Raw genomic sequence first — 19,299 nt, forward strand, 5'->3', positions numbered from 1 at the left:
TAGACCAGGGCTTAAAGAACTTATAGTATGGACACCATCTTATCAAGTGTGCATCATTGGGCTAGATCCTCAGCTCTATTAAGCTTATGTTCAGTGCGGCTAAGGAGAGAAGCAAGGAAAGGCATTGCTAAACCACCTTTCAGGTCCCCTGATCCTGTGGCTGCCAGGGGTCAAAATGGCCCACAGAGTAACTTGGAGAAGCCTAACGGCTCTTCTATATTATGCCATCTGGACTGGTGCAAAGGGACTTTACACGGGTTAAGGATCTGGCCCATTGTATTCAGTTTCTCAAGATATTCCTGGCTTTCTGGTATTGTTATAAGCACTGTGGCTTTTACTTTCCTGTCCTGTTCATTGTAGAGAGGTATGGTAGGTGAATAATGTGAAGGCTACTGTATGCTTTTAGCATACAGCAGATTGTGAAGTGCTTTGAGATCTACTGATGAAAGAGCAAGATGGTGCTATTACTAAGGGAGTAGAGTGGCCATAAAGTGAAAACCCATTTTCAAGAAACATGCTGAAATTTTTGAAGTTGTTTTCATTTCATAGTGTTTGAAATGGATCCATTTTTGTTTTTCATACTTTTCATTTTTAAATAAAAACCATTTTGGTTTGTTTTATATAACAAAATTGAAAAACTTACCAAAAGAGCATGGGGAAATTTTTTGACTGTTCTTGACAAAATTTCATTTTTGAATGAGGTCCATTTTTATGTGAACTTTTCCCTTGAAAAACGTCAACCAGCTCTAATGGACAATTTGATTTTCTTCCAACTTCTATGACACTGTCCTCTGTGACAGACAAGTATTGCCAAAGTGTTATTTCACTTTGTTTGGAGGTGTTTACCATTGAACGACCCAAAAACCACTCCAAAAGCTTACTTTATTTCCCAGTTCCCTTTCTGTATTTCAGCATTCAGAAATATTACGCTCATATGACTGTTTAACATTAATTTTTCAGCTTTCTTTAAACTGTCTTATGTTTAAATATGTCTTAAAAGTTACCATGGTGGTTTGAAACAACTTCTTGTAGACTTCTGTAATAGTCCATTGTCAGCTTATGGTGTTCACCAGACAAATGAATCTGGGAGACAGTTTTGGAGAAACAAGTTAATTGCTCTCTAAGCTTATTAGCACAACACAGATTGTTTTCCATCTTAGCTTTCCATGTTTTATTATGATAATGCTAAAATGCAGTGATTTTTCATGTTGCAATCACTTTGTGCTGTTGAGTCAGTTTAGTAATTGCAAAAGGTTTTGAGTCGCTTAATAGACTTTGATTAGTTACTTATATATTAGCCGGTTTGTGATTCGTGCCTCATGCTGTTTGGTATTAATCCTTCACTTTTACGAGTACTAAAATCACTCAAATTGAAAACAAGGTGACTGGGTCAGTGGACAGAGGTTTGAATGGAAGTTTAATTTAGTTTGTACCAATAAAAAAATAATTTTGGCTATGTAACTCAGGGTACACGATGTGCATGTTTATTGCTGACAGATCTAGTTGCATTGAATGACTTTTTTTTTTCTCCTGTAGAAGCACTCAGATATTTTTCTATAGTAACTTAAAATGTAACCTCCATTTTAGAAAGGGGAGGGAGAAGAGGGACTTACAATACTTGCCTGTATTAGATAGGGGTAGAACAGGGATTGAACTTTATTTGTGAAGTCCCAGGCAAATGAAGAGGCATCGAGTGCTTGTAATAAAAGAAGGAGCTCAAAAAGAATCAAATTTATGAGTCACAGCGTCAGATCCTCAACTGGTGTACATGGACTTCAGTGGAACTACTGTACTAATTTGGTGTAATAATTTACACCAGCCAAGGGTCTGACGCACAACAGCTCAAAAATCTCTGGGTGCATGTGTAGTGATTGGATGTTATAAACATATTTTAAGATAAATGTACCTGTGCTAGCCATGGGACTATTGTTCACTAGAATGTAAAGGAAATCTTCCATAGTTAGTTTCCTGTATATCTTAAAATATTTATACAGTCTATTTGCGGTGTGTGAGAACAGAGAGTAACATCTTGACAGCATTATATCTAACCTTTTCAAATGAGCAGCTGTACATACACCACATAACTGAATAATCCTTCACCTGGAATCATCACCAGCGGCCTGATCCTGAAAGCTGTCTGCTTCCACAACTTGAACTCATGTCAGTAAGAGTTCACTGCTCAGGGGCCATACAGGATCAGGCCTTGTGTTTCACACAGTAGTTTATTGCTTTTTGCACTAACAATAGCATCACTGAGTTCTGGGCCTAATTAAGTCAGCTTTCTAATATGCTGGTGATCCAAATTTATTATCCAACTAACAAAGCAATACATCATGAGATTTTATATGGCAGCTCCATTGACAAAAAAGGAAGACGGTGATATTTCACCCCGCGTCACATGTTTTGTAACACCATTAGTAGTACTGTTTTATTCTTAATTTGATAATCCTACATGAATCTCCCGGCACCGTTCATATGAAATTTGACTCTAGCTCTTTTATGCTGAGGATGGAATTTCATCCAACCTTCGCAGTGTGTTAAAAAAGGTAGGTGACGTTATCCCTGTTTTTAAATTGACGGAACTGAAACACAGGGTTGTTAAGTGCTAGGCTAATGGCAAGTCAGGAATAGGCACAATCAGGAATAGAACTCTTATTGACTGACTTCTAGCTCCATGCTTGAAGCACGTGGGAGGCTTTGCTACCGAATAATTACTGCTTGGGATTTGTTTTTGTTATGGAAGGGGGGTTAATGTGTCACAATTTTAAGATTTAAGGTCTTTTTAAAAATCCAAATTAATCCATTTTTGTCAATATCAGTCAAGATGCATTGTCACTTATGTGTAAAACAAATTTATTTAAAAATCACATTAGGCAGGCCAGTAAGTACAGTAATGTTAGGAGACATGATATCAGTTTTAAAAAAGTTTATTTTCTTATTCCGTGTTATGTTCAGAGACCTAGACAGGTCTGTACTTTCAGAACTGTGCATGTACATTTACAGCCATTATTTACATTTGTCATTGAACATGCAATTATTAGGATTTATGGATGCATATTTGGCATGCATATCTGCATACACAGTTCCAATATTTATTCTTTAGCTTATTACAGTATTATGAGAACCTTTTAAATGTATAACTTTGTACTGAGAAAGCCTAGCCTGTTTCATTCTCGTTCCCCAAATTCCATTTTGGAAAGTTCTGCTGTTCTGCATTATAGTACTTTTAGTGGGAATCTTTCCTGTTTTTATTTTAAAAGGGTCATTACACAAGATCTTGCATTTCTGTAGCTCACGAAAGCTTATGCTCAAATAAATTTGTTAGTCTCTAAGGTGCCACAAGTACTCCTTTTCTTTTTGCGGATACAGACTAACACGGCTGCTACTCTGAAATATTTCAGTATTGTTCAGTGTCTAAAGACAATTCACTTCACGGCAATAGCTTTTCAGGCGGTAATGCAGAGTGAGCATTATTAATATAGACCCCAAATGACAAAACTGAATTAATTAACCTCCTCAAATCCTGGTGCTATTAAAAGGGACAGCTGATTGACTGCCATTAAACAAACACTTTAAAATCAAAGAGAGATTGATTTAAGTAAAACAAGCCCTGGGAGGGTGTCTGTTTAAAACACTTTAGTTTTACCATTATTTTTATGGATTACTGGGGCAGGCATCCATACATTTCATATATGCAGCCTTGCCAACTCTCAAGATTGTATTGCAAGTATCGCAGTATTTGTTTTTTTTTCTTAAAGCCCCATCTGCTGGAATGAGGTTTTTACTTGAGAATCTTAAATTAAAAAAAGTTCCTAGCCCAGGTAGCTACTGAAGAAACCTTGCAAACATGATCCTTACATATTCTAACACAAGAACCCCAAACATGCTTTTTAAAATCTCATTATGTTTAAGCCAATCTCATGACTTCTGGTTCCTGACTTATGGTTTTTGAATGCTTAGAGTTGGCAGTACTCTTCGGAGCCCTCCCTAATCAATTTTTTCTCCAAAATACTTCCCCTCTCTGGTAATGATAGAGTTTGTGGCTTAAAAGTGTTACTAGAATCCTCACGTTACTGTTACAATATTGAAAAGTTAACTGTAGATTGTGTTACAGCCTGCTTTCCCTTGCCATCCAAAGCATAGAAATCTTCTCATCTGCTGATTAATTAATTAATAACAGAAAATTAATAATAGAAAATTTAAAATATTTGGATTTCCAAAGTTAAGTGGTTATTGAGTCTGGGAAAATTCCCTTTCCTTTCATTTACAGTGAATAAAATCCTTCAGAGATAAGTGCTGATTTTTGGTATTGGCAAGATATGGTGCAGTCTTTGTAGGAGGGGGGGAAAAATCAATCCACTGCTAGATTTTGAGTTGGCAGTTGTTAAGATTATTCCTGCTCTTTAAGCAAACACCACAAACTCACACAACAACATATGACAGAAAAAGGAAATCTCTGTCTCTGTTGCTTCCTTCATCCCATGTGTTACAGGCAAGATACAGTGCGCAGACAGGTTAGCTGTAAAAATTTGAGCTTTAACCTTTGAACTTTCACTTACTTCCCTGATCTGGGGTGACCTGAGGTTGGCATGATTCCTTCCACCAGTCTTTTCAGCACATTGGGGCAAGGCTATATACACTGTCTTGGTCTGTCTTGCTGATTATAGCTTTGATATCATGGAGTTCAGTTAATTCCAAGTGTTAATTGGAATCGGTTATACAGAAGCCAAGAGGAAAGAGATAGGAAATAGAATGGGGATGAAGTGACACACAAGGAAGGGGAGCAGAAAATTTAAACCTCATATCCCAAAAATTGCTTCAGACTCAGCTGATCTGATAGCAATGGCTTGACATTCTTACTGGTCTAGTTGTGTCCTGGATGTATCAAAGATTTCCCCCTTGATGAGACAAGGTCATCATTAGTGGAGGGACTTCCAGAACATCTGGGATCATGAAGATGCTAATGGTTTTACTGTGCTCCTCTCTTAATGCCCAGAGGAATGGTCAGCCAACACAGCCCTTGTCCATTTGTTCAAGCTAAAGTAGTGTCTGATGCCCAGATATAGCCATTTCTTTCTGTTTCTCCGTATTCCTGGTTCATTGTTAGGTACACCAGTGACCTCATGAGTACTTGGGGGTCATTACACTCTAACGAAACTCAGTCCAGCTGGCACTTGGCTGTTTATATAAAAACGTATACAAGTCGAGATGATGTTTTTGTCTCCTTTTACCCACTACAGTTCAGCAAGATTCAAAGTTTAGCAAACCTTGTATCTTCCCTCCCCTCAAAATTATATGCTTCAACACAACACTTCCCCTGTACTCTTATCACTTCTCAGCCTCTTCCTTTCTGATCTCTTCCAGCTCTCCTTCCTCACGCCTCTTTGCTGCGAAGATTACCTTCCTGACCTTCTGTTCTGACTGTTTCCCTCCATCCCCTTCTCCGATCTCTCTCTAATGGTTTATCTTTTCTTAATATTCATCCTTCCCCACCACCACCACCCTTCAAGCCTCTCTGCAGCTCTGTCCCTACCTACATCTCTACCCTTGTCTTGTTATACTCCTTTTCCCCCTAGCTCTGTTCAGAATTGACTGAGAGCCAGTGAGCTGCTCTCCTTCCTGGTCAGCTCCAGCCCTTTTAACTCTTCCCTCCAGGCTTGACCCCTTTAGTAGGTGTAGCAGGGCAAGGCCTATAGGCTCTTATTAACTCATTCTAGCCCAGAGTGGGGTTGGTATACCCCATCACAAGTCTAAAAGAGAACGCCGTGGAATATCCTAACTAATTGGTCTAGGGTAGCATAAGTTCCCTGTTTATTTTGTTGTTTAACATTTGTTTAAAGTATTTAAATATAAGCATTATGATCAGGTTTCATGCATACAAATGAGCACCTACGTCTGTTAGGCACATAACTGGCCTTATCTGTGCATGCATATCTGGTATTTGCGTGTGTGATAGGCACACTTATGCATGAAATTAAGTAAGAACTGCTGGGTCCAGTACATAATTACATGAAAAATAAAACAAAAACTAAACAAAACCAACCAAGTTCAACCCCTTGCCAAACAAACAGATTGGCTGTCTAGAAACAGCTTCCTAGCTTTCCATGGTATTTCTTCAGTCTGACATACTGTCCTACATATTCTCTTTTTCTCATTTCCTATGGCTTGTTCCTGTTTTCTTTGGTTCTTGCAACGTAAAGCAGTGAACAGATGTTAATTGTTATTTTATGACATGGTGAGTATGGGCTAAAAGTTGTACTTTTGTATTTATTTTTCTTTGTTACAGTCAGTGGCTTTTTCTCCCCTTCCTATAATGAAAAACATTTAATTAAAAACCCCACCAATGTATGTAGTGAGTTCAAAGGATACCCTGATCTGCAATATCAAAAGCTGAAAACCGAGTTGGAAGAGGGGTTATTTAGCATGGGAAAGGGGGTGTAATTGCAGCTAATGAGATTAAATTAAGAAAAGGATCATTTAGACTACATGGGCCTGCTCCTGCTTTCACTGAAGTTGGTGATAAAACTTCCAGGGTGAAATCCTATCTCCATTGCAATCAAAGGGAGTTTTGCTACTGACTTCACTGGTATGGGATCAATCCCATGATCATGGGAAAACCTGCTGATAGTGAAAGTTGTAGGAGTCCTCCAAGGAAGGTGGTGGAAGCCTCCTCCCTGGAGTCATTTAGAACTAGACTGGGCAACCACACTAATGATGAGTGAACTTAAATGTTTGGTTTACTAAGTATCCCAGAGTTGAGATACTTTTCATGACATTTGGGTGTCTTTTGAAAACAGGCTTACTTATGAGTTCACCAGCTCTCTGTGGGTATCTCTACACTGTAATTACACACGTGCAGCCCGCCTGTGTCAGCTGACTTGGACTTGCGGGGCTCAGGCTGTAAGATTGTAGTGTAGATGTTTGGGGTTGGGCTGTAGGGGTCCCAGAGCCTTGGCTCCAGCCTAAGCCTGATTCTGTGCACTACAGTTTTACAGCCCTGCAGTCTGAGTCCTGCAAGCCAGAGTCAAATGACATGGGCCAAACGTGTGTTTAAGTGCAACGTAGACATATCCTGTGGTTCCAGCAGGGCAGGAAGTGTGGAGATGCCTTGATGTCCTTCACTCATGCTGCTCTGTTGTTTCTCTAACATGCTAAAAACCTGTTAAATTTAATATAAAACTTGGCCATGCTTTTTAGGGGTCTGGTTCAGTTTGGTGTCATTTTATCTATACCTGCCCAGCTATCCCTGCCAAAGACCCTACAGTCAAGCAAAATCCAAATGCTGCTACTTAGCCAGGGAAGAACATACTGTACAGCATCTTTCCACCACAGCCCACACCATATGGGGAAGGCTCCCCTCCACACCACTAAGCTTGATGATATGGTAGTTTAAATCAGTTCCCTGCCACACTGACTCAGTGCATTATTGACTTCAGGCTCAATTAGGGTGGGTACCAGAGCGTCTAGAATACACTGGAGAACATGGGAGAAAATCTCTGGGTCAACCCAGCAAAGCTTGCGCCTTGTCCCAGATTTCCTAATGGTGCCTACAGTCTTTAATCTTGTATCACAGTTTGTACAGTCCGTCAGGTGAAAAACATACTCAGTAATCTTAAACGCATCACCCTGCAGGAAGAGAGTGCTGCATCCCAGCTTACACGCTCCAAATAAGCACAGATCCTACAGCAGAAACTGTAAAACCATGACGCCAACAGCCCAAAATCTGAAGCTGCCTGGAGCACAAACAGGAATCAGTCATTTAACAGCATGTGTTACAAAATAGTGGTCGTGGTTTTTTCCTGTGGAGGGATGTGGGAAGGAGTGAAACCCACCAACAACGATATAATTAAATTTAAAGCACAGAGAACTCTTCTGTTACCAGATAAACTTTTTCCTATTAAAACTAAATGGAAAACAAAAGCTAGTAAAGATTATAATAAGAAAACTAGTTTCTTGTATTCTTACATTATACTACCTATTTAGAGAGTCTGTACATTGACTTCAATGGGTTTTGGATCTGGCCTGTACTACCTGTCTTCTGTGAACGTGCAGCATATTACATGGTAAGAAGCACTACGAATATTTACACAACGTAATTTAGGTTGACTAGTTCTAGTAATAGGTGAAGGGCAAAGGTCAGGCAAGCATGTGAAAATGATGTACCACAAAACCAACCTTAGTCTAAAGTATATAAGTAATAGAATAGACATTTTCTGCAGTCTTACCTGCATTACACAGATGGGGAAACTGAGGCACAGTGAAGTCAAATTACTTGCTGAGAGTGACACTGACTGTAGCAGAGCTGAGAACAGAACACAGTTCTCCTGACTGTCTGCTGGTCTAACCATTAAACAATACTGCTTAATAGAGATTGCTGTAAAATGTGAGGCTTGCTACAGTAGTTCTATCTTCAGTCTGCTCTATTATTAATATTCGCTGAAATGGATAAGCATTAAGAATTTTTTTTTTTAAAGTACATATCACGTACAGTATTCAGCCCCTTGCGGGTATGTACTCTCTTTGGGTACTTGGGTGCATATAGCCACAAATCTTGAAGAATGTGCTAGTCTTGTATTTGAAGATAAATGTCATAATAAATGAACTCTTCCTGGAGTTCACAGTGGAGGCCAAAATCTGTTCTTTGTTATAACCGATGCAACTCGTTTGAACCCCATTGGGTCTGCCCCAATGTAACTCTGAATACAGTTTGATTCTGTGCTTGTAAAACTTTTTAAAAATTTTCAACGTAAATATTTCAACATAACCGAGGAACATTTTTTTCTGATTGCTTTCTGTCTTAAAATTTCTACATTCTGTTTAAAAAACTGTTTCTGGTACTGAGTTACCAGCGGTGGTGGTGGTGATGATGATGATGTGGCTACTACCAGTCTAATGACTGGCAATACCATGATAAATTCTATATGCAAACTGGGATTTTGTGTTTTAGAGAAACTGGGTGACTTTCACTCTTTTTCTACACTTTTATAGTCCTCGCCATTATGAACTTGTATAATAAATCTTAATTGTTGAAAGATTTGATCTGGTGTGTGTGTTTTTAGGAAGGAGAGGAAGGGGTCCCCTTAAGCTGCATGAGGACAGATAAGATGTATTGTGGTTTATGATGCTTAGATGACGAACTGGAGAGAAAAGAACTTAAGAACAAAATAAAAAGACGGAAATCCTACTCGACTTTGAAATAAGATAAGCGCATGGTAGAAGAAGGATTTAAATAGAGAGGGCGGCGGTTACAGCACCCAGTTGTACATATTTTATCCTGAGACACCATTTGGTTTAATAAAACGTAGATCTAAGACTGTCCTTAACCTATCCGTTTCTTAAGACTTAATTATAAAGGTTATACTTTCAAAGGACAAAAGCATTACTCATTTGTCTGTTCATCTCTTCCAGGTTTATCTTGCAGATTATGGACTTTCCTACCGATATTGTCCCAATGGGAACCACAAACAGTATAAGGAAAATCCTAGAAAGGGCCATAATGGGACAATAGAGTTTACCAGCTTAGATGCCCACAAGGGAGTAGGTAGGTTTCTTCTTTTATTTCAGAAGAGTGATTACAGAATAAGTAATCAGGCTGTGTGAACTGGAGTATGTTACGGAGCGGTGGTGGGTATTGGTGATGGTTGATCAGAAGAAGCTCTTATGTGGTGAGCTCCTGTCACAGCAGGGAATGTTGCTTCTAGTGAAGGGAAAGGGGAATGTGTTAACACTTAGAGAATAATGGGTGAGGTAGGCTGGAAGATGGGAGAAGAAGCTACAAAAGAAACTTGCCTTTAAACTTGGTCATTAGCTTATATTGATAATACTATCGTATAGTGGTTTGTTTTGTTCATGCTCCAGAACAGCAGTTCTCAAACTGTGGTTGGGACCCCAAAGTGGGTCTCAGTCCCATTTTAATGGGATCACCAGGATTGGTGTTAGAATTGCGGGGCCTCGGGCTGAAGCCATAGCCTGAGCCCCACTGCCCGGGGCTGAAGCCCAAGAGCTTCAGCCCTGGGCGAAGGGGCTCAGTTACAGGCCCCCCACCTGGGGCTGGATCCCCTGGGCTTCAGCTTTGATGCCTCCCTCCACGAGCCTGGTGTGGCGGGGCTCGGGCTTCGGCTTTGGGCCCCTGTCCTGGGGCTGTGTAGTAATTTTTGTTGTCAGAACTGGGTCGCGGTGCAATGAAGTTTGAGAATCCCTGCTCTAGAACGTAGAGATGCGGGAGATGTTTGGCAGTTTCACATTACCTAAGAAGAATTTCTGTGGCCTGATAAATATGCCTTTATGCAGATCTACACCTGTTTTTCAGTCTGTGTGTCAGACCATTTCGAGACATCCTCCTACAGAGAGAGAATCCTTTTTTAAAGCTACAAAGTGTTAACTTTTTGAAATCTTTTCCAGTAGCCTTTCATATATCTTACTTATTTAAACTCAATTTGATGGTATTGGAAACACATTTGCAGGTAAATTACATACATAGTCCTTTTATTGGATATTGATTGTACTGCCTTGCATTCCAAGGCAGACTTAATTCAACAATTCCCTAATTAGTTAAAGTCATAACCTATGTCTTGTATTCATTTACCATTAATTAAACCTTAGCTGTTTATTATACTGCAGTCCAAATTCAATAGCAGACCCACAGAGCCATGGAAAAAGGGAGTGGGAGGTCAATATTGAAAATATATGTTGCAGAGTCCCAATGATGGCTGCATTGTTCACAATCAATATGGTCAATGCAACACAACTTTCTTAGTTGCTATGTCAGCAAGACAAAAAGTCAATTCTAATGTTATGCTAGTGAAAAATGGTGATTATTGAAAAACTTTGACTCTTGCTGCAAAACAATATTTTTGTTAAGTATTTCCACCCCCTCAAATTTTCTAAACCTGAAAGAATGGACTGGCTGTCTGTGGCTAGCTATGGTAGGACCACAGTGTCTCAAACGATAACTGTAGAAATTTGTGCTTGTTAATTCTGCTGAACTGTTACCTTAAACTAATACTTTCTAATGAGTTTTAGTTGGCACAAACAACTGTATATTATTGCTTTTTCTATTAAAAGGACCATTGACCATGTAATGTAGAGGGTCTTGATAATTTGCCAGCGCTGTTAAAACCTGCAGTCATTTAACACTGGTCATTAGGAAAAATGAAATAAGACTGTCAAGTATATGCTGCTCAGACAATTGCACAGCTTCACCTACTGAAAACATTCTGTGGTGAAGAGGACATATTCTCCAGTCCCTTCCTGACTCTGTTACTGTGAGCTGTGTGACTAGATGCACGAGCACCACTCTGAAAACTGTCCCTTGGAGATCTGTGTGAGTGTTGTTGAAGGGAGAAACTGGAGGTTGTGGCAGTTGGGACTGAGCACGTGGGCAGGCATAGCAGTTGGTTTAGTTTTCTGGTGAACAGGAGGCAGTTGAGAGTCTTGGTACTAGGGAGGGGATGCATCTTTTATTTCCCTCCCCCTTTTGAACAGGGTGGTTGTGGTTGGGTGTAAGTGGGTGAATTCTTCGTTCCTCACCCAGCAAAATTAGAGGTCAGATCATCCCCTTCTGTGGTAAAATCAAAAGCCACAGTGGTGGTGGGTAAGATGGGCAGGGCTGTGGAAAAGGAACTCCCCACAAATACCCCTTCACTGCCATTTCGTCTCAGTGTCATGTGTGAGGGGCAGAGTTTGCCCCAAGAGAAAAATCTACAGGGCCTGACACCAGACAGTATAGGGATAGGGGGCCAGACCCTGAACTGCTATAAAAAATGGATCTCTCAGGATTTACACCAGTTGAGGATTCACTTGGGGCAGCTAGTTGTTGTGAAGGACTTGGACTTTTCCACTTCCAACTGCATGTAGTAAGAAAAGACCCGTATGGCAAATTCCGTCTCTTAGAACCCGCAGAGCACATGCTGCAGGTCTGAGTTCCATGTGGAGAAGGGAGCAGAATCCAGGCAACATCAGAGGGCACATCTCCCCTCCAACCCTACACATTTCCCATGGAAGTTAATATGGACTGGGACCGTGTTATCTTTTCCAAGGGGGTTGTGAAGGCACCCGCTGCTAAGGGGGGTCTCTAATGTGATTGCATCAATGGATCTGGGCTGCCGTTGAGCTGGGGGAGGGGGAGCGTACCCACTATATCTATATACACATGCAGACACACATATATCACATTAAAAATAAAACAACTAAAAAGCCCATCTTAAAAACATTAAGGTTGCAAAATCAAACACTTGAAAGATAGAAGATGCCAAATTTATGGTGGTCTGTGCATCCTTAATTCGGCCCCTTTGTGCATTTGCCATGACACGGTCTTTAATTACATGATCACATACTATTTTTTTCAACAGAACCCCCAGCCTCATTCAGTGCATAGGATGGGTGGTGCTCACTGAATGGGCAGCTGTGCAGTATTTCTTTTTACCTTCATTGTTCAGTATGTGCTCCCATGCCATATATCCTGCACACTTTTCAAACTGTGCTCTGAATACAGAAGTATTACATTCCTTAGAATCTGAGTGATTCACAAACATTAAAGAAATGAGTATTTTCCTGACGTGCCTGTGAAATAGGGAAATATTATCCCCTTTTTAAAATCAGAAACTGAAGCAGAGAGAGATTAAGGCCAGAATTTTCAAGTGTCCACTGATTTTGGGTGCCCAACTTGAGACAACCAGAGCTTGATTTTTTTTTCAGGGAATTTAGCATTCCATAACATTTTATAGCACATTTTTATGCACAGCTTTCATTGATTTGAGCTGCAGTTGTCAGCATGTCTGCAAATCTGATCCCCGGTGTCTCAAATTGGGCACCTAGAAAATGAGGAACACAAAATTAGCAGCTCCTGTGAAAAGCTTAGTTTAAGTGGCTTGTCCAGTAGTGTGGCAAAGGCAGGGATAGAATCCTGTTATCTATGGTGGCATTCAACTGTCTTAAGCACGACACCATCCTTACTCTTCCTGCAGTCCTCTACCTCATTCACTACAAAACTTCCACTTCAGAAACAAATGGGGCATAGGGCTTACAGACAACATCCTCATTCACAACCCTCATTCACCTGGAGCACACACTGTCCAGTGCAGGGAATGAGGCAGGGCTCTTGTGGAAAAAGCAGTATGTGGTGAGTAGTTAGATGATATCATAATGCGTATGTAGAAGGAGGACAAATTAAGGTTGCACAGGCAACCATGATTCTGGCTTTTCCTAACTTTTGCATGCTTGACGTACAGCCTTAATGTTGTTCTTTGAACATAGTTGATTTTTAATTTTTATATATATGCATGTATGTATATATGATTTTTTCCAAAGGGCTTTTCTGACTATATGTACCATACCAAAGTATTTTAAAAGTCAAATATTTCAACAACAAAAATATTTATTAAGGCTTTTTTATGTGTTGTTCTACCTGAGTGGTAGAACATGTTATATTGAGTTAGACAAATGGAAACCTTCAAACTTCCACTCTTTCTTATTTATGAATTAGCTATACAAAAGTGTGCAGTGGTTTGATTGAGATGTCTGGCTTAGACTTCCAAAAAATATCAATTTGTGGCTTTTGAAAGTGCCTCTTGAAACTGATTTGCCCCTTTCCACAAAGAAAGCACCACGCAGTTTCATTGCAAGCTTCCCACTAACTTAAATGAACATTGCTATCACAGGTAGGATAGAGAGAGTAATCCAGCCTCATGCACATTCATTCCATGTACTCTTCGTTAAGTTTCCCAGTTATGGTGGCTGTTGTGATGTTATCCACTGGGAATCGTACTGAGATCCTGGAAGTTATTTAGCATTGGACACCAAAACAATGATTCCATGGTATCAGTTTCCATTACTAGTCTGCATTTTTGTGACCATCTTTTGTGAGCCTAAGATCTGCCCTTCCCGTCAATATCATTCAGTATGGAACATGAGTTGCTATGTGCTTAATTTTCATTTGAGCTTCTGGCCTAGTTTCTAACTAACTTGACAGACTTCAGTCTTCCTGGCTACTTGTTTGCTCTGGTGTTGTAAGAAAGAGAGGTTAGAGGATGGCTTTTTTAAATTGGAGATTATTCCCCAAATTAGACTGTAGTGTTTTAGTTTTGCATAGAATTTGAGTGAACCATATTGAACATAGTCTTGCATTCATTTTGAAAGTCCATGCTGTATAAATAGAATTACATTCTTGTTACTTGATAATTAAAGTGAATTATATCTGCATGAAATGTATGTTTTAAAAATTTGTTACATAGTTAGAATTGTTAAAAAGTAACATTTGGATCAATGTATCATATGGATTTTTGTAGATTTTCTACTCACTGAGGCATGCAGTCAATACCTAATTTCTCTGGAGATATACTGCGCTTAACATATTGAGCTTTTTTTAAATACTCCAGACCTGTGCATTGAGTGTGTAAGACCAGTTTTAATTTGCCATCATAGATGAACATAAGAGTATGAACTGTCTAAGTTAAATTCCCTCCAATGTATATTTGTGTGCGTACAGTGAATTTCAGGATCGTTCTCCTGATTCTTTGCCTTTTTCAAGCCAACACTTTACATAATTAATATTAATTACTTTCCCTTTTTTCAGTGGCAGAGAGACACCTCTAAATATGTTATTAGTTTAACAAAGCTTTTCTTTAATGTATCTTCACTCAAGCACCTAGAATGATTAAAAACATATGAAATAGGAAGGATGGTGCAGACAGATGATGTTGTGATAGGTTCAGGATACCCAGAGCCTACAGCAAAAGGTGGTACCTGCCCCCAGTTATACCCAGTTGTCAAATTTTTGCAGTTTCTCAGTGCTTTTTACTTCTGGATTCTTATATGGCATCACTGCGAAAAGTGTCTTGTATAATCTGTGTCTGGTATGGCAGCTGTAACTATCTCTGATGTGGGCCTTGCCAGGGTTATCCATGCCTTTGTGTCCTTCAGATTGGGTTATTGCCATTCATCCTGCTTGAAGTCAGTTAGAATGCGTGCTCCCTAAGTTCACATATTAGGGAGCTGGCACTGTGTTGTTCCTAGTGAATGGCCCTTGGGGCTACTTTTTGCTTTCTCCACTGGTCTGACAGAGACAGTGTCTATTGCACTACTCCCTACAGGTTCAAGTCATCTGTTTTCTCAGGCGTTTGCTTGAGGAAGTTGACTCTGTATAGGTATTTAGTTTATTTGTGGTCTGTGTATGACTGGTTAGTGATGAGCCTTATTTTTATTAATGCTGGTAAATGAATTGTTGTAATTTGTTTGTGTTCCTAGGAATTACATAATGGGTGCATTCTAAACCTAAAAAATCAGTAAATAAAAATGTACTCTTTATGGGTTTTGTCAAGTTTACAGAAGATTTAGGTCCCCTACTAGTTTGGAGAATCAAAAAATAAAACCTGTTTCTTTAAAAGTATTAAGGTAACAATACATGGCAACAAGTTATCAGCATTCAGTGTTTATGCTGCCACAAGCCAAATAACATGCTGTTAATTATTTCTACTTTTAGACATACCAGATTTTACTGCACTCCGTATGCGATGCATGTGGGGTCAAGTGCCCCCCCCCACCCCCCAAAAAAATTTCTGCTTGGCCTGAGGGGGTTGGGGAGGAGAGGGAGAGGGAGAGGCTCCCTTTTCTCACTGTGCTTGCCCCCTGGCATGCTCAGTCCCTATCCCTGGCAGCCAGGCCCAGGCAGGGAGTGGAAGGGGCAGGACCACCCGCTTATCATGCCAGCCTCTCTGGATCTCTGCTCTGTGCAGTGTGGTGGCTGCCTGTGAAAGTCCGGCTGGGGAGACCCCAGCAACTCGTCCCCTCTGCTCCCCACCCAGGCCTGGCTGCTGGGGATAGGGGCCAAGTGAGCCCCTGGCATGTTTCCAGCTTACTCAGCCCCTGTCCCTGGCAGTCAGGCCTGGGACGGGAGTAGAGGGGCGAGCCGCTATCACCTCCCCAGCCAGGCTCTCTCAGGCAGCTGCCGTGCTGCACAGAACAGTGGCCCGGAGCAGCCTGCTTCAGCCAGCATGAGAAATGGCTCCTTCTCGCTCCCCAGCTGCCAGGGAGAGTGGCCAAAGGTGTCGGGGGGTGGGGGGTGTCCCAGTGGGAGAAAGATAGAGGGCCCCCGTCCCCAGGCAACTCTGGTGAGGTGGGGAAAGCACAACGGCCCCAGGCTGGGTTCAGGGCGGGGCATACTGGGGAAGGTGCTGAGAGCAGGTTCCCTGGCATCTGCTTAGCCGAAGGTAGTGGCATTGCCCATGCCTCCCCTACTGAGGTGTCCACAAATTCCAGGGAGACACTGGTGCTGTGAGTTTCCCTGGGCTAGGCGTGGCCTCAGCGAGGCCCAGGGACACGTGCTCCCCACTCCTCTGACCCCAGCCTCCCAGGAGCCAGCAGGATTGGCTGCAATCACGTGTCCTCCCCTTTACATAGCGTGTGGTCCCCCATCCTCTCCCCCCAGACCCCGTATCAGGAAGCACGAGTCGTCTATTCTGCACTCCATCATAAGTGAGATGATATTCATATCATCAGACTATTGACGGGCAGTGGGGAAATTTACATGCTACCCACAAAATCTGGGGCCAACACTGTAGGTTTCATTACTGCTTTCACTAAAAATTCTGGCACTGCTGACAAACTTTCCTTGCTGTGTACTTTTTCTAGCAGTTTTTGTGTGTGTTGTTGTGGTGTTTTGTTTTTATTAATAAACTGCATAAGTGCCATCAAAGTTACAGTGCCTTATGTGTATACATACATATATAATTCTATATGCTGTGGGCATGTGTTTGGCACTATAACTTTGGATAGTGCTTATGTAGTTTAACAAAAACACATGTGGTGTGTATATAATATAAATAATCACTATAGCTTTGGATAGCACTTAAGAGATTAAAAGACATAAACATATGGCCCCTGCCTCAAAGAGTTTTCATTTTCAATAAGACAAATATAGAACATGAAACAGGATGTTGAGGAAGGGGGAGTGAGGTTAAAATAAAAGATGTGGGGCATAGTATAGCAAGTGAATCAAGTAAAGTCTAATATTTGTAAGGAGAGATTGAGCAATAGCAGGCAGCCCAGGAGTCAAAGTCCAGGGTAGATTTCAAGGAGTGACTTGCAGTGTAAAAGTGAATGTGGTAGGCACAGAACAATGTCATTTTAGGTATAGAGAACACTAGGAAAAGAGATGTGCAACCAAGTGTAGGAAGAGGAGTCAAAGGGAGGAACAAGGTGAAATGACTGGGCAGTGCGAGGGGGTGAGATGAAGTGTAAGCAAGACAGAGCTTTACTGGAGAGTAGAAGTAATTCTGAGCTACTGAACATTGGATAGACAGGAGAGGAGGCCAGGGAGCAGGAAGTCAGAGCAGTGCAAGTGAGAGAAAACTGTGCAATTAACTGTGGCTATGGCAGGGAGGAGGAAAAGGAGTTCTGAAATTGGCATTTCTAATTAGACTAACACCTTCCTTTGAAGGACCAATAGGCCCGCAAATGCACTACAACTCCCTTAAGCTCCATGCCTAGGGGAAATCATGCATTACCAAAACCCAAAGTCAAATTCTCTGGATTCTCTTCTCTTTTCTTGTTACCCTCTCATCCCCCTATTCTTGTCTATTAACATTGGATTTGCCATACTCAACCTGACGATCCTGCAATCCTTGGATGCATTAATGGGGGAATACTGAGTAGGAGTAGAGGTTATTTTACTGCTGTATTTTGCACTGGTGTGACTGATGCTGGAATACTGTGTCCAGTTCTTGTGCCCACAGTTCATGAAGGATGTTGATAAATTGGAGAAGGTGCAGAGCCATGAGATCAGAAAGGATTAGAAAACCTGTGTTATAGTGATAGACACAAGGAGCTCAGTCTTGTTAGTTTAACAAAGAGAAAGTTAAGGAGCGACTTGAACAAAATACCTACATGGTCAAATTTAGACTGGAAATAAGGCCTAATTTTCGTAATAGTGAAAGTGGTTAACCATTGGAACAATTTGCCGAGGTTTGTAGTAGATTCTCCATCACGGGCAATTTTGAAATGAAGATTGGATGTTCTTTTGAAAGATGTTGTCTAGTTCAAACGGAACTATTTTGGAATCTATGAACTGTTGCTCTGTCAGTTCAAGTACCACCCCTTTTCTTACACCCAAGTCTATTAGTTAGGGCACTTGGTTGGGATGTGAGTGCCCAAGGTTCAAATCCCTGTTCTGGAGCAGGGCCTTGAACTTAGGTATCGCCCCTGCCAGGTTAGTGCCCTAAACACCAGGCTATAGGATACACTGGCTTGGGGTGTGGGTGGCGTGTGTGTGTTTTTTTTTTTCTCTCTCTCTCTCTCTCTGTGTCTCTGTCTCTTATTTGGCAGCTGTTCCACTTTGTATTAATAATTGTTCATTGGAACAGGGGCTGCAGTCGGGTGCCCCCGCCCCCCAAGTCAGTGCCCTAACCTCTGGGCTATTGGTATAAGGGGGATCACCACCACCCTGATTTTGCAAATCTAGCCATTTGTTTCCAGATTTCCTTTGCTTTTATTAAAAAAAAAAAAAAGAGAGAGGTTAAAATGCCCTAAATTGAAAGTGTTTTGTTTTTGTTCTATCCAAATCAATTACTTTTTGATTTGCTGAAAATTTTGAAAAATGTCAGTGTCAGCTTGACCCAGAACGCTTCTCCCTCCCGTTCCACCCTCAGAACTGCTAGCAAGCTGAAAAATCTGCTGTTCACAGAGTTCTGTGTATAACCCTCTGCTAAATTTGTGTACGCTGCCCACAAGTGTTGTTTAAAACTATCCAGCCTTCTTTTAAAAAACAATGCACCATATTTGAGTCTGCCCTCCTGCTGCAGTAAATTCCTCAGGCTGACCATACCCTCAATGAGGCAGTACTTCATTATGTTCCTTGGAAATATGTCAGCCATTAATTTTATCGAGTCTCATATTTCAGTCTCGTTTATCTTCTTTGTCTTATTCTCAACCCCAAGCTGAACTGTTCTGTTACTTTATAGTGCTCTACAGATGACAACACTCATCTCATAAGATATAACTCCATAGGGTAATATCTTTTTAAAATTATATTTCTAACTCCACAGTCAGTTTGACACACTTTTTTTCTTTATAGGCTTTGTGTCATGAAAAAACACTATTATTATTTATATTATGGTAGACCCTAGAAACTCCGGTTAGGATTGGTGGTCCCATTGTGTAAGACACTGTACAAACTTATAAAACAATCCTTGCCTTGAAGAGCTTACAATCTAAAGACTAATGATGAAATTTATAATGTGATAGTAGTAGTGAAAATGTCATAGAAAAACACATTATCTCTGTCTTTGATCAGCCTTCTAGCTCACT

General features: G+C 40.8%; 1 protein-coding gene across 5 annotated transcripts in view; it reads left to right on the forward strand.

The window, feature by feature from the left end:
* The window catches only part of VRK2 (VRK serine/threonine kinase 2), a 66,254-nt gene that overhangs the window by 22,316 nt on the left and 24,639 nt on the right, over positions 1–19,299 (forward strand). For all 5 annotated transcript variants that reach the window (XM_027822264.3, XM_037895967.2, XM_043543878.1 and 2 more), the window contains one exon: positions 9,409–9,541. In XM_027822264.3, the coding sequence (XP_027678065.2) occupies positions 9,409–9,541 (133 nt within the window). The remainder of the gene's footprint in view (positions 1–9,408; positions 9,542–19,299) is intronic.

This window comes from Chelonia mydas, chromosome 3 (genome assembly GCF_015237465.2).
Source record: "Chelonia mydas isolate rCheMyd1 chromosome 3, rCheMyd1.pri.v2, whole genome shotgun sequence".
NCBI lineage: Eukaryota > Metazoa > Chordata > Testudines > Cheloniidae > Chelonia > Chelonia mydas.